Genomic DNA, 20,885 nt, shown 5'->3' with positions numbered 1-20,885 from the left:
TGATCACTCTCTGGACATACACATTCCAGGTATTTGGAGAACAGCCTCAGGAAAGGCTTCCTCTGGAATCAGATATCTCCCTTAGTCACTTTCAAGGACTAACAGTAATAACAGTCCACATGCAAGTCTCCTGATTTAAGGTAAATTCCACAAGGAGACACCACCTAGGTCAGGTGGACATTAAGTAATAGCTTTACACAATTCAGCTCGGACCCTCCTTTCTTAACAGCCTTACTAACTTTATAGACCTCTAACTCCTTACCTAACCACTTCCTGGAATATTTAGATAACCTTCTGCGCTGACAGCTATGCTCAGCCAGAACCCCAGTTCAAGCCTCCCTGTAATTATCATCATTGGCAGCATCCAGCCAGGTCCATCCCCAGATGGAGGAAAGTACCTTATCAGAGATACCTCCGTACTCTCTAAGAACAGACTTAAGCATCCAGACTACCCATTTGAGAAGGCCTGGTGGATGTGCCAATTAAGCCTTACTTCCTCCTTTCCCAAACCTTACCCCTGGTTCCAGATCTCCCTTTAACTATCACCAGAGGCATCTAGCTGTACACAGGTTGCCTAGTGACCGAGCACACTTTCCCCCACCCTGCAGAAAAACAGCAGATAGCTTGGACAGATAGGAGCCACAGGAAAAAAGAAGACAGTTTTATTTTCTCCCATTGACCTAGCAACTTATAGATTCTTAACATTTTCTACCAATCACATTTAAGGTTATAGTTGAGCACATAAGAGTCCCTCTTCTTAGATATTACCTGAATTTAGCCTTTAGTTAATTCATTAGTCACTTCCCTTTAGGTTGCAAATGATGATTAACAATTACTGCCCCTCTATGTGATTCTTATCACCCCTCCATTTGACCCTGGAAGCCTGGTGGTCACTGCCTGAGGAAAATTCTTACCTACCTTTATGACCCTGCAAAATTCAAGCCTGGTGACCTCGCTTGACCAGGGGATTGCTATGGCTTGGGTTTATAACTGGACTCCTGAGAGACTTGGGGAATGGAGGGACAGAGAACGGAGAGAGAACGTGGGGACAAGATGGAAGATGAGGAAGAGTCAGATAGGGAAGTACTAGCTGGGTAAGAACGAGATGAAAAGGACCTAGATGAGGCAGAATTAAGACGAGGGAATTAAGACAGAACTTAGAGGGAGCAGTAGATAAATATAGAGAGAAATCAGGCAAGAAAGGAGCTAAAAGAGAATAGGAGCTTGTAGAGAGAGAACTGACACAGAATAATAAAGTGTATGGACTAAGGAGTTTCGCGTACATAGATTCATTTCTTTTCATCAAAGATTAATTATCAGCTGATTGTAGATTCTTCCCAGACCCTGGGAGGGGACTATCGAGGGGCTGGCCCTAATGTCCTCTGTCTGTCTGTCCCTGCTGGCTCCTCACCCTCACTGGAGTCCTGAGCAAGTACTTGTAGAATCAGCAGTTGAACAGCATAGAAATGCTTTCCAAACTGTAAAGCGCACAAGGATGTGCCGCTGCCCTAAGGTTGCAACTTTCTGAGCATTCTAGGTTTTCTAGTCCAGATTCGAGTCATGAAAGGGAGTCCTTGGGTGCCCTCTCCTCATCCTCATGGCAAAGGTAACTCAGACAATCCAGGGCAAACGGGGGGATGGCTCAGTGCTGTGGATATTTAGTCTGCTCATCTGTCTCCTCCACCACAGGATAGCTCAGAGACTTGCTTTTCTTACCTGTGACATGGACTGGGACACTAGGACCTCTAGGAAGCGCAGTGATTGAAAACAGCTAAAACAGCCACAGGTGTCGTGGCCACGGCTTGACCTTTCCCCTACACATGGATCGCTTTATTTTCATTCATTTGTTTGTTTATTTATTTATTATTGGGTGACACGTGTCACAGTGCATGTGTGGAGGTCAGAGAACAACCATGGGGAGTCGCTTCTCTCCTTCCACCATGTGGGTCCTGGGAATCTAACTCAGGTCACCGGGACCAGCTGTGAGCATCTTCACCCGCTGGGCTATCTCACTGCTGCCCCTCGTTTGCAGCAGGAGGTGAGGGGAGCATTATAGTCCCGGCACCAACACACTCGGGACACACCTATGAATTCTCCCATACAGAATGCAAGGCAGGAGGCCAGGCTCTGCAGACCGCTGATGTGTTCCCAGCTTGTGGCTCTTCTGAAAAGAGGACCGCCCTGCTCTTCTGAGACAAGATGGGCTGTTCCAACTGCACCACTCAAACTCAGAGGAGGAGTCCCAACAAGAGTGTCACCCACAGACACCGGAGCAACACCAACAGTAGCTGAAATGCAGAGTGCAGCTTCCACACTTTCGAAACATCCAGCAAGGGTTCAACCCTCAAAACGACTCCTGAGATAATGTCATTTCCCGTTTGTCACAGATGAAGAGACTGAGGCACAGAAACGTTAACTAATTGACCTAAGGACACACAGAACATCGGGGGTTTGAACTCGGCTGGCTGCATGGCCCTAGAGACCACACGGGTGGCCCCGCACTATGAGAGCTCACATGACCACGGCCCTCCTCAGCAGCTACTTCAGCCCTGCAGCCCTCGCTCCCACTCTACAGGGTGGCTGCTGAGTGGGGGTGCAGGCCTGTAACCCCAGCTACTCAGGGGCTGAGGCAGGAGGACTGAGGGGACAAGGGCTTCCTGGACTACAGGGTCAGTCCAAGGCTCTTCTGTGCAATTTAGATCTTATCTCAAAAATGGAAAGAAAAAAGAAAAGGCAGGGGAGGGGGGCTTGGGGGACACTTGCTCTACAAGTCCAACTGCCTGAGTTGAACCCCCAGGACCCACAGTAGCAGAAGAGAACTGAGAGACTGTCTCCTGAACAACACATGCGCTCTCTCTCTCTCGCTCTCTCTCTCTCTCTCTCTCTCTCTCTCTCTCTCACACACACACACACACACACACACAATAAATAATAAAACTTAAATGAAAAAGAGGGTTGGGTTTATGTCAGCAGTAGAGTGCTTGCCTAACATGTGTGAGACCCTGGGTTCAATTCCTAGTATAGGAGGAAGGGAGGGAGGGAGGGAGGGAAGGGTGAACTTATGAAATAAACTGCCCTGGCCTCTGTGCTCGAGAAGCATTCCAAGCAAACCTTTCATTTGGGAAAGGAGTCTGTTGGGACGCAGAGCTTGAGCCCCAAGAGGTGAAATGTGGAGTCAATCCCTTCCCACCGCTGCAGTTTGCAGGGGACTCCAGAGGGACAGCCCACTAGTCCCGTCTGAGCATGCTTCCCATGCTGGCTGGCATTTCAGTGAGTCTGTAAAGTGGGCATTGTGGATGAGAGGGACTTCCTGTGGCCCCCTTGGCCCCTCCTAGGCTGCAGGGCAGGTACTGCTTCCTTCACCCCATCCAGTGAGATCCTTTCCCTTCTGCTTGATTCCTGACCATGACGGGGAGCTCATCACCTCCCGGGACAGCCCAGCCGGATACGTCTAATATATCACAGTAGAACTGAGGTCCTTGAGTAGATTCTACCGAGAGGCATGATTTAGGGTTTTGTAACTTGTTTTCTTAATTGATCATGGAAGCAAGTCTGGAAATTTCAAGTTCTTAGGTCACGCCTTGACCTGGAGAAATTCCCCCTGGGATCTAGCCAGGGTTTGGACCAACCCTGTGTATGTGGAGAGCTGGTCTGTTTACATGGAGATCAGCCACATCATCACAGAACACAATCTTTGCCCAAGATGCTCATCCACAGGAACAGGGCCAGAGGCCCAGGCAGTGCCTCCAAGCCCAGGGAGACTGGTCACTTTCTGCAGCAGCTGACATGTTTCTTGAGCTCAGGGCCATCTGCATCCTATAAAGGCCATGGCTCCTGGGTGTTCTCAAGGAGCCATTTTTTCCCCAAGCAGAAAGATCTGGAAGACATGGGTAATAGCTATCCAAGGGCTTTTCCCAAGCATAGCCAGGCACTCTGAGGAAGGTCACTTGCACATAGCCTGTGCCTTTAACCCTATGATGTTGGGTTACAGAGATGTTCCTCTCTCTGTATTTGGATTTTGGGGGAATGGTGATTCTGAGACTTGAACCCAGGGCCTTGCACGTGCGCTGAGCCTCAGCTTCTGCCTCAGGTAGGAACAAAGTGAGTGCAGTGATTGTAAGTTGCCTTATTCCGAACATTGATGACATTCTGGAGACTTGAACTCCACTGCAGCACCCTCCCCTCACCCAAGTGAGTGGAGGTCAGTTCTGGCTGGCAAGCTTGCAGAGGGGTAAGCCAGAAAGAGGGGGGACCCCAGATGTATAGGTATACCCACTCTGGTCCTAGTTCTAGCACTCACTGCCTTACAAATCCTGCCACTACCCAGAACCTCAGTTTCTCCCTCTGCTATCCCCACAGGACACTCAGCAAGTTGACTGAGATGAGACCCAATGGAGTGAGTAGGGTCCTTGCCGTGTACCTAAGAGTGTGATGCTAGAAACTGCAGGAGGACATTCTGGCCCTGCTGTGGATCAGCTGAGTGACCTTGGCTTCTTTACCCGACCGTTTCATGCCTCAATTTCTCATCTGTTAATACAGATTCAAAACAGTCTGTTCCTCAGGGTGGCAGTTAATATAGAACCATCTACAGTGTTAGGGTACATCGTGAGCTCCACAAGGCCCACACGTACAGCAGGCACCCCTGTAAAGCACAGGCTGGCAGAGCTGCCGTTGGAAGCCGAAGACAATGCTTGACATGTGTCCTCGACAGCTACTCTGGCAGCCCAGAGACGAAGCAGAACAGGAGGGCAAGTGGGGCTCAGGTCCCACGAAAGGTAGGGTCGGAGCCGATGTGAGCTCACTCTCTCCTCATATCGTGCTGCCCACCACCATCGGGCCATGGGTGGCAATCAAACTCCATCAGCCACCCTGAGCTCCCGCACACTGGGGAGCTCAGACTCAACAGAGCTCTGGGTCTCTCTTCTCTAAGTCATGGCTGCCGCTGTGGCGGAGCACCATCACACCACACAGGCCGAGTCAGCTGGCCCTGCCGCCGTGCCTCAGTTCCTAGTCCTTTAGACACTTCTCTTTGGAGGCTTCTCTTTCTCCATAGACAATGATGGTGCTGGCTCACTCTTGTTTGAAAACCTTGCACAGCTCCCTACTGCTCACAGAGCAAACTGTTTCCTACAGAAGAGTCCCGGTTCAGCCACATTCCTTTTCAGACTCCTCCCAGTTTTTTCACCCCCTTCACCTCCTCTGACAGAGTGGCTGAGTCAACACTGTCTATAAAGTCACTCAGAGTGACTCAGAACTACTCACCCCAGAGTGGTCAGAGGAAGGAGAGGGACCCGAGGCCAAAGCAACACAGCCCAAGACAGACCCGAGGCTTCAATCCATGTTGCACAGAGCAGAGATCCGCTCTGGATGGCAGACGCTCTACGGTAACTTCAGATGATCTGCCAACAATGACGGAACATAGCATCCCCAGTAAAACAGTCCCGAGTGCCAGTATGATAGGGACAGCTTCGGATTCTGTGAGCCAGCCTTCCCTCACTGTAATAGGTACATGAGAGCACCAACTTATGAAGACAGAGGATTACTCTGGCTCGGCTTTGGGAGATGTCTTAGTTAAGGTTTCTACTGCTGTGAAGAGACACCACGACCATGGCAACTCTTATAAAGGAAAAACATTTAATTGAGGCGGCTTACAGTTTCAGAGGTTTAGTCCATTATTTTCATGGTGCAACATGGTGGCGTGCAGGCAGACATGGTTGGTACTGGAGAAGGAGCTGAGAGTCCTACATCTTGACTTGCAGACAACAGGAAATGGTCTGAGGCACTGGGCGTGGCTTGAGCATATATGAGACCTCAAAGCCTGCCTCCACAGTGACATACTTCTTCTAACAAGACCACCCCTACTCCAACAAGGCCACACCTCCCAATAGTGCCATTCCCCTGGGGGGCCATTTTCTTTCAAACCACCATAGGAGGTCTAGTCCATGCTTCATTGGCCCCTTTGCTGTGGTGAGGCAGGAATCACAGCCCTTGTGCAAGGTGGAACAAAGCTAAGAGGAGAGAGAGGAAGGGCCTGTGTGCTAGAAGGCCTTCCATTGGCCCCACTGCTTGAATTCCCACCACTGGGGCTGGGCAGACATCAGTGGGTAAAGTGCTCACCACGCAAGCCTGACAACCCAAGTCTGGATCCTTAGGATCCGTGCAAAAGCTGGATAGAGTAGTGCTAGCATCTGCAATCCCAGCGCTCCTAAGGGAAGAAGGCAGAGACAAGGGAGTCCCCGGAGGCTGACAGGCCAGACAGCATGTGGCAACAGTAAACAAGGAAGGACCCTGTCCCAATCAAGGTGGACGGTGAGGATGGACACCCAAGGTGACCTTTGATCTACACACACACACACACACACACACACACACACACACACACACAGAGTCCACATCACTTCCCAGTAGCACCAAGCTGAGGACTAAGCCTTGAATGCACAGTGGTCACCCGAAATCTAAAGGCCAGCGGAACCTCATGCCCCTGCATGAAATGTCTCACTCAGGTAAAATCCAAGGCCCTGTATCCCAGCCTCACTCTCCCTGCTGCTTCTCACATCCGGGTCCAGCTAGCCTCCTGCCTTCTCAGCCTCAGGATCAAGGTCCTCCATCCCTGCTGTTTCCTCCACCTGGGGTGCCCCTTCCTTGAGGACAGGTGACCACTGATTGCCCTTCATCCCCTCAAGCATCCCCTCCTCAGAGAAGCCTTCCCTGACTGCCTTGCTGGGAAGAGCTGCTCTCTATGTCCCCGGCAGCAGCTGCTCTCTATCTAGCATACGGCTCCTTTCTCTTTCTCAGAAGCTATGATGGTCTTGGTGACCTACGGCGTGCATATTTCTGGCCTGCCTCTCCTGGGGGACAGCAGCAGCTCCACCAGGTGAGACCCTAGTCTGTCTCCCCCCCATCCCCCCTGCTGCCTGGAAGTTCAGACAGTGGTAGCAACAGCAAGACACTGAACAACCACCCAAGCTACCATGGACTTCTCTCTCTGGATAGGTCTGGTGCAGGACAGGCTCATCCCATGGAGCAAGTGGGGACAAGGGAGGGCCACACAAACACAGGCTCGAACAAAGCCCCTCTCCTCCTCTGGGGCTCAGCTGGTCACGGCAACCATTCTACTACAAAATTGTCTGCTATTAGCTAGAATGATTCCTGCTTCTTCCCACAGGGAAGCCCCGACTTTATGAAGTGAAAATCACGTCGTGATTAACAATCACGGTTTCATCTACATTACAGTTTAAAAAAAAAAAAAAAAAAGAAAACGGTCAGGGGGAGGGGATTAATATCACACTAGCGATGTTCCAATAAGTGTGTTCCTGACACAATTTTCTTATTAGGGTCGTTCCCTGTAAATTTTATTGCATTTAATTAAAAATTATTGCTAAAAGAAACAGCTGCAGATGGTCTTATTTTAAGTCAGAAAATTAAAAACTGAATATTCTCATCCGTCAATTTCAACAAGCCGCATGGCCGCGTGCTCACACGTGCTGGTCTTGAGGTTCTGATGATCTCTAACGGCAGTTCCAGGTCCCTCCAACGGAATTTAATGAAAGCGCTGCATGAGTTCATTTGTCAAAACCATAATGATAGTGGAAGGCTGCCGAGGTAGACGGCACAAGGAGAGGCGAAGGCCTGCCACGTGGCTCTTAGCACCACGGGGCCATCAGCAGGAGGCCGAGCCTCCACTCTGGCCTACTTTCACTCAGGCTACAAATCACCTTTGTTTACAGGGACACAGGGAACAGCAGTGGCTGCAGCCCTGGTTGTGGATGTAAGAGCCAGAAGTAGTCTGCTGTTACTACAGTGCACGGATGCTGCGGGTTTGTGGCCGGGTGGGCTGGGAGGGGTCTTGCTGGCTTCTGTGCCCGACTTCTGCTGTCTGCAGACTCACCTTCCCTGACCTCAGGGTTATTGTTCAGCTCGCTCTTTTAACTTCCATGTTAAAGACTTGAGCTCTTAGGATTCCTCCCTCCGTCCTTATGGGAAACAAACCCAAGCCTTATTTATGTGGGACTGGACAGACTGTCCAAGATTCACAAGAGGAGAAGAAGACCAGGGGCCATCTCCGGGGCACCAGAGTTGATTGCTGCTGACGAATGAGGACTTCGCATGTCCTGGAGACAGAGCCCCATTCCTACCCTACGCTTCCCACACCATAGGGAGCTTTGTCTTCCTCACCTTGTGAGGCAACCACAGTAACAGCCCCGACCTAACATACCTGTGCTGTCCCTTTCCTCCAGGCCCTACTCGACAACAAAGCGCCGACGTCCTGCATGAAGCCCACCGTGGCCTTCCTGTGCCCAGAGGTGCTCACAGATACAGCCTGTCTTAGAGGTATCCTCAGCGGTCCCACACACCTGACATCCCACCTCACAGCCACATCCTTGGCCCTCCAGACTCAGGGCCAGGCTCCGCTTTCCCCCAGACCTCCTATGTCCATCACCATCCTACTTCTCTACCCAGAGCCACCTGATGGCTCCCCAGGTACAGGCTGTTCTTCCGGGAGTGGATCCCCCAGCCTCCAAGTGTCCCTCTGCCAGTTATACCACAGGCACTGAGGGCAGGCTTTACCCCACAACCTGGACAGAGCTGAAGGGACTAGGGTCTCCCAGGTGTCTGTAATAGGGTGACCCCACTGAGCCCTATAGGAACTGGACGTTAGAGAAAGCACACATGTGAGTTTGATCCTTTCAACCACCTCTATGCATTCTCCATGTCCACCATCAAGGTAAGTGTTTTCCAGAACAGAGGCCTTGAGGCTGCTTCTGAGTGGAAACGAGTTGTTTCCAGGGAGTCTGATGTGTCTTGACTGTTCTCTCCTCTGTCCATATGTGGAAATCTCACTGTTCCGTGCTATCCTTCAAGTTCCTCCTTTTGCCTGATCCACCTTTCTCCTGCATATTACTTAGCCTTGGGTCTAGTACGGAACATCTTGCTTCTCACATGGGTACCACTAGCTAGTCAAGGCAGGCCCTCCCTGGTTGTCCCAAGCCTCCTCATCCACATGGAGTGTGACTGGAGCTCCCTGTGACAGGCGAAGCAGAGTAAATTGAGCCTTTTCCCTCAGAAGTCCCATGACTCTCTTTGCAGGCACAAACACACAGACTCTGCTCCTAAAACTCCCCCAGTGATCAGGAAGACCCCCTGCAGGTGGCAGGCTCCAAAGCCAGAGCTCCTGGTTGTCCCTCGGGCACAGGTGGCCACCAGAGGCCAAGGGTCCCCACCACGGTCTGGAGCAAGGAAGGATGTCTGGGCACATCATTAGCACATCACCAGTGTCTACAGAGTAGCTGCCAGAGGCACCACAGTCCCATGGGCCATCAGACAGGAAAGCACATCCCTTTTCTGCATCCCCTGGAGTCCTCCAGGTCACCGAACAAGGGTACCACTGGGAACGGGGCCGGAGGAGCACCCTCTCCCCTGCAGGGAGCCCTTCAGCAGGTGTCAGGTTAGCAACACCAGAGTGTGGCCTTCTCACTATGGAAAACAAATGGCAGCAGAAACAGCCCAGAATGGAGAGTCAGGCGGGCCTGGGTTCCAATTCTGGTTTGGCCACTTACTCTCTATGTGACGGAGGACATTCAGTGTTAGTTCAACAAGCCTCAGTCTTCCCATCAGAAAGTGGGATCTGGTGATTGCACCCTAATTGCATGCTACAGGATATAGCCCAGCTCTGGCCATCGCCATGGTAACAGGCACTGGCTCCAGCGCAAGTATGAAATCATGACCCCTGGTCTCGGCATTGGTGTCAGAGACAGTGCTGCTGACAGTGTTAGATTAGTCCTGCCAGGCTGCTATCTGCAGCCCTGGGCCTTCCTGGGAGCACCAGAGGAGATAACACTACACTATGTGGCCAAAGTTCCCCAGTCTCCGACCTTGCAATAGAAATCTGAGCACCAAGGCATACATAGGCAGAAAAGAGGAGGGAGAGAGAGAGATAGAGAGCCACATCCATGGGGAAGGACCCTGATCCTCCCTCCCAGATGCAGCATCTCTCTGGAATCAAGTCCAAATCCTCCATCCACAAGACTTGACCTTGATTCTCCACCACTTAACAGCAAACGCTTGCAGATCACTTGACTGTGATTCAGACTCAATGTTAGGAGGCTGACTAGTACCAGGAGGGCCGCGGAAACAGGATGGCGTGGTTGAGAAGTCTATATGCATAGCAGCAACTCCCGGGTATCTGTGTGGACAGATCAGTGTCCCCAGAGCGGAACACTGTGTGACAGACGGACAGAGGGAGAAGAGCAGCCAACAGCACAGCAAGGGTGCTGCAGGACCTAGGGAGTGGGCACAAGGACAGTCACTGTCAAACTTGGAGCTTTGGAGTGACTTGAATATTTCCACAGTAAACCTTGAGGACACATGACACACAGGCACACAGCAACCTGTTCTGAGGCACAAGGCTGAAGGAAGCCAGCTAGCTCTTCAACACACAAGAAGCAGAAAGACCAGGCAGGCTGAAATGGGGCGTTTAGGATAAGGTACCAGGCCGCATGTTGGGTCATATCGGCCTCTGAGGGTATAGAAAAGCATCTGGGACTGTAATCTCAGACTGGTCACTTAACAAAGGACCAGTTCTTTTCCAGGCTCAAAAGTCCCATGTCACCAGAGAAAGCCAGCTTAGTTCCTAGCTTGTGAACCACAGGTCCTGTGGGAAAGATGTACGTCCCCAACAGAGACTCCTGACTGCTGAGGTCACACAGCATCTTGTTAGAAAGAGAGTCTATTCAGGAAAAAAATGTATCCATCGGGGATACATTTCAAATTAAGAGCTGGGAAAGTCCGTTACAAATGCCCACTTGTACTTGGTGAAATAACAAGGGACTCCTATCACTTCCCTGCTCAAACACTGTCTGTGCTTGGGAGCCGGAAAGAAGCAACTGCAGAGAGGAAACTTTCCCATCTCCCCTGGCCCAGGCCGTGCCAGCTGCAGGTCTAAAGCCATGTCCAGGTCAGCCTGGTTTCTTGGAGGAACACACTTTCTATGGAAAGCAGCTTGGCTTCTAGGTGACAGGTCCCAGTACCTTCCAAGTGCTCTGACCCCTCTGACTATGGTTAAGTCGAGTCTGAGTGGTCAGAGCCAGCCTCCACCTGATTCAGAAACTAGGCCTGAAGTTCAGAGCTGGACAAGTAACAATCTCAAGCCAGATTGCTCCTAAGTTAATTTATTTTTCTTTTATCTAATTTTCACAAGTACTTTCTATTTATAGTCATGGGTACATTCACTCCACCCTCCCCTCCACAGTCACACCAAGTTTCCTTCATCCCCTTTTGAGGTGAAGATGAGCTGACCTGGACAAGAACATCCCCCCTGGACAGAGGCAAATGGGACCCACAGCCATTTCCTAAGCACACAGCTCATTCCGGGACCTTGGTCAGGATGCATCTGCAGAGGCTCTGTCCTGTCTACTTTCAGAGCTCTCAGCAACGACTCGGTTTCTGACCCTCGCTCTAAACAAGGCAGGAGGAAGTGCCTCTCCTCCACCTGCCTCATCTGCTCTCCAACCCCAGGCACCCAGCTGTGTTCCTATGGCCTCTGCCTCACTCACAACACCCATGCAGGTGAAGCCCCACACCATCCCGGGCCCACACCTGCCCAGGCCCGCTGTGCCTGGGGCAGGGATTTTCTCCTCTGTTTTCATCTGTCTCCCAACAGGAAGTGAAGAGAATTAAGCTCTCTGACTGACTAGCATTGGGAGTCACCCAGTCAGGGCCCTGGCGGGGCAGTAGCCGAGGGGGCTGGAATGCTCCTGCAGTTCAGAATAGGATAGTTCAGAACCCTTCAGGCCAGGCCCTGGCTGCAGTCTCAGATGTAAGCCAACAAGAAAAGCAGCCAGCACAGAGCCTGACCAGTGGACAGCCAACACCCAGTACCGTTAGCATTTCCTTGCATACTTTATTCCCTGTTATTCCTTTTCTGTCTGGGGGAGGAGAAGGTACAGAAGGCGGCAATGGCCCTTTGCATATGGCCAAGCGCCCGTGTACTGCACGACCCCATGAGGCATCCATCATACACAGTTAAGGGGAAGGAGCTACCTGTGGGGTTCTGAACAACCCAACCCAGCTCCCCTTGGCATAACTCACTGCAAATTCTTAAGTCAAGAATGAAGAAGTCAGATTCCTCCCAAACGTGTTGTGAGATCTTAGGCGCGTCCCTTTTCCTCTCAGACCCTCAGCCTTTCCCTTCCATAGCAGGACTCAGTGATGTCGCAAACCTTCTTCAACAATAAAATTGTGATTTCACGGAAGTGTATCTTAATCTTTGAAAGGCTGTCACCCCAAAAATGAAATCAACCAACTCATCTGCCTCAAGTGAAGAGGTGATGTGAACAGGGTAGGGGTAGGAAACGGGGGACAGCTTTTGCCTCAGTTACAAACAGGCAGTGGTGGCGCAGGCCTTTAATCCCAGCACCCAGGAGACAGAGACAGGCAGATCTCTGAGTTCGAGACCAGTGTGACCTACATAGTGAGTTCCAGGACAGCCAGCGCTACACAAAGAGACAAAGCAAAACAAACTTCCTATTATTCACAGCCCAGGCGAATGCTGGGAAGTGGTGAGATCCCAGAGGCCAGGGAAAGTCAGGAACCAGCTAGCTGGGGAACTGCATGTTTCACCTGAAGATTTTGTCTTTCCAACTCGTTTTCTCCAGTGCTAAGAGGTGGAAACAGGGCTGGACCTAGTCGGGGCCATGTGATAATCATTAACAAAATAGACCAGTCAGGTCCAGTTTCTACCCCTCTCACTCTCCACATTAAACCCAGTCCCTCTCCAGGGCTGGTGTCTAGTGTCATTCCTGTAAACAAACCTCCTCCATGTCGCAGAAAGAACTGATAGAGCCCTCATTCAGCCTGGGAGGAGAGGGAACCCATGCGGGGACCACATGGACTACTCCTGAGGATGAAGCTGGTAAATCTTGCCTGTCTACTCCAGGCCAGCAGCAGCCATGTCTCTTTCTAGTTCCCTTGCAGCTCCCCAGACACTCCTGGCAGCAGTCACCAGACAGGCAGGCAGGCAGGCAGGTTTAGTCCCCCACATAAGAAAGAACCCTGGGGCTCCTCGATTAAACTGAACCATGGGGACTGTTGATGACTCAGATCAGGGCCCCCCCGCAGGGATGCAAGCACACAGGGTAAAGTGTGTCCTGTGGAAGCTGCAGCCAACCCAGGTAGGCTAAGGGAGCGGTTTTCAGCTAGAGGGAAGGGAGGCAGAAAACCCCGCTATTGTTTGATATCCACAGTATTCCACTCCCGCTTTCAAAGTGATCCGGGATTTTTTTTTTTTTTTTTTTTTTTTAAATCAGCTTAGGTATACCTCTTCAAGACTTCTATTAAGAAATTCAGCTCGAGGCGCTGTGAGCTCTTTGGACAGTTTAAATAAATTGTCTTTTCTAGTTCTATGTGTACACAATAAGAAGGTATCAATCAATTAGGGTATTTTCCTGATGGTGAAAGATATTTAGTTTGGCAAGCTTCCAGAACCTTCTCTCTTAGTTGCTTTGTGTGTGTGTGTGTGTGTGTGTGTGTGTGTGTGTGTGTGTGTGTGTGTGTAAGCAATCTCCCTTAGACATGAGAACTGTCCCCTTAATAATTAGCAGTTTTATATTGTAATCTAACATGCTAGTGTGAGAAACATGAGCCCCATTTCGCAGGTGAAGCGACAGTGGTTCAGGGAGGTAGAGCCACTCACCCCAAGTCACACAGCTAAGAAGCAGCAGAGCCTACAAAGCATGTCCATCCCACCCCCGTACCTCAGCTGCCTCCAGCAGTTAGGCCCACACTCTGAGAAAGGACCTGTCCCTCACATACCTCTCGGCTTCCTGCTCTGAGCTCTGTTGCTTGCTCTCGAAGGCGTTGAAGCTGCTCATGTCCACATAGCCATCATTTTCATTTGCAGTGGACAGGGCTCGACTCTGCTCTTCAAACAGCTTTGTGAGAGTCCCAGCCCGCGCCGGCCTGCGAGGCGGGATCTGGATGTTCTCGTAATCCGAGTTCATGGCTGGAATGTTCTCATAGTCCGAAGTGTCAGCATTGGGAAATGAAATGGACCGTGGCTTGGTGAGCGGCAGGGGCAGAAAGGGCGGCCGGGAGCGATCTTCGAAGGACTCCACCCTGGACACCGTCCTGCTGAAGGGGACGCCTTTCCTCTTGCCGTCCCTGTAGAAGATGAGGGAGGCAGGGGAGTCAGAGGCCCGGACCTTCCCAGTGCGACACTTGAGCTGGGGTGAGTTGCTGAGGCTCCTGCGGTCGAGTTCCAGGACCCTGGCCGGGCCGTGGTAGCTGGACTCGGAGGAGGACCTGGAAGAGGACAGGTTCATGTCCATGTGCCCCTTGCTCTCCGTCTTCTTCCTGAACGTCAGCTCCAGGAGGCGTTTGAAGGAGGACTTCTTCTTCTTGGAGGCCTTGTCCAGCGTGTCGCCATCTATCAGGAGTGAAGGTGAGCTCTTAGTGATGGGTTTCTTCGTGATGCAGGCCAGGTCGAAAGGGGGCGGGATGTCAACCACGGAGGACGGCGTGGAGGTGCCACTGGAAGGCAGATGGCTGCGCTGTGAGAAGCTGCCAGAGGAGCCAATGGCGCCTGGCAGAGAGAGATTGTCTTCTTTCCTCCTCACTCGATGGCTGTCCAGCCCAGCCCCCTCTGGCTCCCGGAACATGGACAGGGGACTCTCACGGCCCTCCACGGAGAAGGACCTTGGGTATAGAGTGAATGCTCTGGGCTTGGCTGGCAAGGCACGGCCAGACTCAGGGGGCTTCCCCTCTGGCAAAATAGCCATTTTTCTCACCTCCTCACTGGTGTCTCTGGTGCCCACAGTTGATGAACAGCCTTCTGCTCCTGTTTCTTCTAGAACGGTTTCTGGAACATGACCAGCTACCTTCCCAGAGTGGGGCCGGGCCCTTGTGGCAATATTCTTCCTATCCACTGGGACCAGGCCACCCTCAGAGTCCCCTTCCTCCCATGCACTGTACCCACTCCGAGTGCCTGAGGCAGCCTGAGTGTCTGACTGTGTTCCCTCTCCAAGGCTCAGCAAGCCAACTCCCATCACGTAGGGACTGCTGAGTGCATCATCCACAGCATCCTCATCCTCTGGCACAACCACTACGTCAGGGACAGGGGGTGCCTCTCCAGCTCCATCGTGCAGGGAATCGTGCTGGTTGGGTGAAGGGTCAGTACCAGGAACCTCCTCTGTGCAGACCTCATGCACTGGCTCCTGCCCCTTGGCTGACTCCGAAAGGGAATAGATGTCATTGCAGAAGGAAGTGCTCTCAGTCGGGAAGAGTTCATAGGGACTTTCTGGGAGTGTGGATACGAAATCCTCCTCCACGCTGTCGCTCTCAAAGGGTATGATCTGGCAGTTCTCTTCAGCAGGGTCCTCCTGCGCTGGGTCTCCACTCTCTCCAGGGTCCTCCCCCACCGGCATGGTGGCTGCGGCAGTTTCTCTGTTGTAGGCTTCCTCATCGCAAGTGGGTGGTTCCTCCTGGTCTACCTGGCTCCCACCTTCGGCAGCATCTTCACAGTCCTCCTCAAAGACCTCAGGGCTGTCAGGTGCCACCTCTTGCTCCTGGACATCTGGGGGCACCTCCCCATTTTCAGGGGACCCCACGCTGGCATCCTCTGTGTCCTGTCCAGTGTACTGGTTAGGCTCCCCAGGAGTCTCAGGGGGCCCTGGCTCCCAACAGGGAACTCCAAGAGACTCAGAGCAGACATGTGTGAGAAGGATCTCTGTGTGGGAAGGCTCCTCTGCATCCGGGGGGTCCCTATCATCAAGGTTGTACACGTGCTCCTCCTCCTCCTCCTCCTCATTCATGGGCTGCTCCTCCACACCTGGGCCCTGGTCACAGTCCTCCTCACCTCCCTCACGGTCTCTGCTTAGCATCTCTTCATCTGGGGGTGTTGGGGTCTCATCTCTCTCTGGATCGTGATCACAGTCTTCTTCACCCTCCAGAGTGTGGCTCATGTCTTCCTCACTGTCTCTGCTTGGTGCCTCTTCATCTGGGACTGCCAGGTCCCCCTCAGTCCCCATCTGCTCTGCACCATGCTCTTGGACTTCCTCCTCCAAGCCCTGCTCCCCAGTAGCCCCATCCCTGGGAGCATCCTCTCTCTGTGGAGCCCGGGGGACCATGATGTACTCCTCATCAGTCTCCGACTCAGAGCAGTTCAGGGTGGAGTGGTGGCCATCATACAGGCCCCGGTCCTCACAGAGCAGCCTCCCATTGCTGCATTTGCTGAGGCTGTTGCTCAGGTGCACACCAGCTCCGAACTCACTGGGGCCAGCCAGCCTAGGCTTGGGAGCGATGGGAGGTTTGGGGCCCCTGGACATGGAGTTGGGACTGGGGAAACTGTCAGGCCTAGGTGAGGGGGGAAACTTGGCTGCTGGCGAAGAAGGACTGGTGGTAACCTTTGGCTTGGGAGCAACTGGTGGTTTGGGTGAATCTAAAAGGTGAAAACAAAGAAAAGGAAAAAAAAAACAAACAAACACACAATTAAATTCTACTCAGCCTCTTTTTCCACAGCCTGGTGAAGGGAGGAGGGAGGAAAGTTCCCAGCTCTGTGGCTTGTCTCAGACTTTCATTTCTTCTACCACATCCTCGAAATCCTTTAACGGGGCTAGGGATGTAGCCTCCTTAATAGGTGCTTGCCTAGCGTGCAGGAAGCCCTGTTTGATCCTCAGCACCCTATAAGCCTATAATTCTAGCACTGGAGAGGTAGAGGCTAGGGGATCAAAAGTTCAAGGCCAGCCTGGGCTACATGAGACCCTATCTGAAAGCCAGAAAATCCCTGACACTTAGTTCATTCTGTGAGTGGGGGAACAGAGCTTTCGCCACAGTTCAGCTAACAAGAAACCAGCTGAACGAAATCCTGTGAGCCTTGAACAATGTGCCAAGATCTTTTCATTCATTCACCAAAAACTACTTATTGAATGATCTCTGTGTGTCCTGCCATTATGAGAAAAAGATGAACTGGACATCTAGGTCCCTAGGGTCCTCACAGAGCTGGTATTCATCAGCACCCTAACCAAGTAGCTAGCACTACAGATGAGGGGCTTTCATGGGCTCCAGCAGAGAATCCATTGGGGAGTTAGAAGAACAGAGAGAGCTGTAGCCCCTTGGGATGCTATGGCTGAATAGCCATTATTTCATCCCTCCAAGAATGACCCACTAAAGACATAAGACTCTGTTGTGAGCTTTGACTGAGAAAGTTTGCATGTTTCCAGAATGTCCATCCAGCACCTCCAAATATCATGGAAGAAAGGAAATGGTATGTACCAACATGGGTAGCTGCAAAAGTCTATATCCCTCAAGGATGCTGAGGCCTGCAGACGGGTAGATAAAAGATATGTGCAGAGGACACACACATCAGGAATTAGCCAGGAATAACTGTCATGATTGGGAGCCTCTGGGAGAAGGTGAAGCCCTGTTTTGAAGAATGATATGTGACATGTTAAGACAAGAAACAGACCAATGGCACAGCTTCCGAGGTCCAGGTCCTGTGTCTCTCCTGAGCAACTAGCAGGGCCTGCTTCCCAGGCCTCCTTGTCTGGTCCTCACATCTCAATCTATACTTCAGCAAAATGAACTTTTCAGGCCTCATCTTCCGTCTATCCTTGCTGAGGTCTAGGTGTGACAGCAGCTCCAGATGCCAGTCTGGCTCCTGACGCAGATGTAGCAGAGGACTGGGGTTCTCTCAGCAAACAAGGCTCTCCCTCAGCACTGGAGCCCACTTATAGCAGCTACTACCAGCAGCTCTAATCAAGGACCACATTTGTCATTACATGTGATAGATATACGTGATACATATGAAAGCCTTCCTATATAGCCTAGGCTGGCCTCAAACTCACGATCCTCCTGCCTCAGTCTCCTGAGTCTGAGATTACAGGTGTGTGACACCGTGCCCAGCCCCATAGATATTTTTAATCTTCTCACAGCCGTATTATAAAATAAATGTCAGGTGTGGGGACCCATCCCCAGAACCCCATCTACTCAAGAACCTAAGGCAGGAAGATCATTTGAGCCCAAGAGTACAGCATCCAGCTTGGATAACACAGAGAAACCTCATCTTTAAAAAAAAGGATGTGAAAGTCATTTTCACATTCTAATTTGCCCAGGTGGACATAGTGGTGCACACCTTTAATACCAGTGCTCAAAGGCAGGTAGATCCATCCGTTGAAAGCTGGCCTGGTCTATATAGAGTTCCAGGCCCCACAATGTTACATAGTGAAACCCTGTCTCAAAAACAAAGTAACAGCAACAACAAGGTTACATAGTGAAACCCTGTCTCAAAAACAAAGTACCAGCAACAACAATAAAAACACACTATATTTTACTCAGCTCCATATATCCAAACATCACAGGGCATAATCTCGGAACTTGAGAGGCAGAAGGATCAGGAGTTCAAGGCCAGTTACATAAGACCTGTCTCCAAAAAAGTGGGGGCCTGGGGAGATAGCCCTGCTGATATAGTGCTTGCCACGCAAGCATGAAGACCCAAGTTAGATCCCCAGAATTCACATTAAGAAAAAGAAGCCAGATGTTGGCGGTGTGAGCTTGGGATCGAAGCTCCGAGGAGGTAGAGACAGGTGGATCTCTGGGATTCATTGGCCAGCAAGCTTGGCCTTCTTGTCAGTTTATGTCAGTGAGAGATCCTGGCTCAAAAGACAAGCTAGATGGCGCCTGAGGGACGGCACCTGAGGAATGACACCTGAGGTTGTCCTCTGATTTACACACACACACACACACACACACACACACACACACACACAAATATTATTATTTGAGTAAAGTTCAACCTAACAATTGTACTTTATGGTGGTTTGAAAAAAATCCTCTGTGTCTCACTTCCAATACAGTATCTAGTGAGGTTGTAAGTATTAAGTGGTTTTTGTGGGGGATGATTCAACCCAGCTACAGGCAAAGGCAAGGGTTCTGAGCACAGTTGAGCTAGCATGGTTGGGAGACTAAGTGTGGGACATGCACTTCTGACAGGGTATTTCTGACTTACGATGACTTTATGGGGATGTAAGTCCATTGTAAATTAAGGGGTATCTACAGTCATTTTGAATGAGCTAGTTGGCGTTCTTTTTTCACTAGATGACCTTGAAATGGAATAGAGTATCTCCATTCACCAGCCACAGGCCTGGGGCTCAGCACTGGCAACTAAGCTCTGACTTGGACCACTCTGTGGCCCTGTCCATGGGCACCTCAATGCCAGGATATCTGGAGCCAAAGTCAGTATCATGATCCACAAATGTCAGGACCCTATCATTCGGAGGACAGGGTGGTACATTCAAGACTGCACAGACCCTGTGATGCTCAAAAGTGTCTAATGGGTAGTCTGCTCCCTAGTACAGGGTACAGGAAGAGGCTGAAGGCAAGAAAGAGAAAAAAGACACCACTATCAAAGACCTCACCAAATTTCACCAACTCCAACTACCCCTAGGTCATCCACATCAATCTCCAGTCCTGCCCAGGTGTCAGAACTACCAAGTTATCAAGCCTAGATGATTTCTACTTTAGAAAAAAAAAAAAAAAATCTTGTCGGCATTTGCATGAGAAAAACTGCTCGCACAGGAGTACCTGTTGCTGTGGGGTGGGGGCATCCTCCCCGCCCCCCTCACCCTTCTATCATGAGTCCAGCCATATCCAGTATACTACCTGATAGCAGCTGCCAGCTCACAACATCAAGTGCCAGATGTTGGTGTGACTTATTCTTCAGGGGTAGGGACTCTCATTTCTCATCCTTAACAGGTGGCATTTCACATGGGCCACCATGAGACATGACCGAGGAACAGACAAGCTGTGAAAAATGACTGTCACCCCGGCTGCATTGCCCCCATTCCCAACCCATCCTTCATCCAATCAAGCTATTGATCTGCGGGCGCCTGTGCCTTGAGAAAGGTTGTGGTAGGGTCTGAGGCGTGGTCCTGCAAGAAAATGCCTTCTGCATAGGAGCCCAAGGAGTGACAAGCACACGGCATTTTTTTCACTCCTGCGCCAGCGCTGAATGAAGCCACAGTGCTTCTGCATGTCCCCTCAGAGACCAAGAGATGCTGGCCCCAAAGACACTTTGTCTTGCCACTCACTGGCAGTTGGCTGGTGTGAGGTCACTCAGTGGATGCAGATCAGCCCTGGAGAGAACCAAGATTTCATACTTCCAAGTCCAGCCACCCAACCCTCTGCCTCTTCGTTTCCCACAGAGCATTTCCCCTACAGTGGAGCCCCAGGGGCCCCCAGTGTCAGTGAGAAGGGTAAAATCCATGGAAACTAAGACAGAGAAACTAGGAGCAGCTTGTCAGGTGAAGTGTGTGTCAAAGGCAGGGTCTGGGTCTGACCACAGCGTATAGAGTGCGACTATATGACTCCAATCTGTTCCCACTCAATTTTCTCTACTCCGGTTCCATAAGGTAATATTTACTGTCCTCCTATCCTGTGTGGGGCCCTAGTCTAGAGTCTCTAGATGTACCAACAAACCCCTCTGGTCTCACTGAGGGGACATTAAAGTTGTAGAGAAGAAGGGAGAAGCTGGGACTCATTAATGTATCCAGGAGACGGGAGGAAAGCCAGAACTTTGGGAAGGGAACAATGGAAGTTGGGGGGGGGGGGGGCGGAGATGAGGCTTGGGGATACTCCGGCTTTTTCTCCAAGGGCTTAAGGAGCAGGGTGAACAGCAGGGCTTAAGCATGAGGACCCGTACATGCAGGCTAAACATGCTGAAATGGATGGGAGGGGTGAAGGATGGAAGAGTCTAGAAAAGGGGTTCTCGAGGTCCTTCAAGCAGTAGTGATGGAGCCTGGACCAGGCAGGGACAACAAGGAATCCGATTTCAATGATGAAACAGAACTGAGAGGGGGGATGTATGCATGGAACGGACATGGTGTGGAAGAGAGAAA

At 51.2% G+C, this 20,885-nt stretch overlaps 1 protein-coding gene across 1 annotated transcript in view; it reads right to left on the bottom strand.

Moving 5' to 3' along the window:
• Fgd5 (FYVE, RhoGEF and PH domain containing 5) overlaps window positions 1–16,427 on the bottom strand; it is a 93,959-nt gene extending 77,532 nt beyond the window's left edge. The window contains exon 1 of the mRNA XM_059258224.1: window positions 13,810–16,427. Coding sequence (XP_059114207.1) covers window positions 13,810–16,319 — 2,510 coding nt within the window. The 5' untranslated portion in view covers window positions 16,320–16,427. The remainder of the gene's footprint in view (window positions 1–13,809) is intronic.
• Between the last annotated feature and the right edge of the window lie 4,458 nt (window positions 16,428–20,885).

This window comes from Peromyscus eremicus, chromosome 3, assembly GCF_949786415.1.
Source record: "Peromyscus eremicus chromosome 3, PerEre_H2_v1, whole genome shotgun sequence".
NCBI lineage: Eukaryota > Metazoa > Chordata > Mammalia > Rodentia > Cricetidae > Peromyscus > Peromyscus eremicus.
Note: the sequence above shows the minus strand (reverse complement) of the source record. Positions and strands in the feature narration are given on the sequence as shown.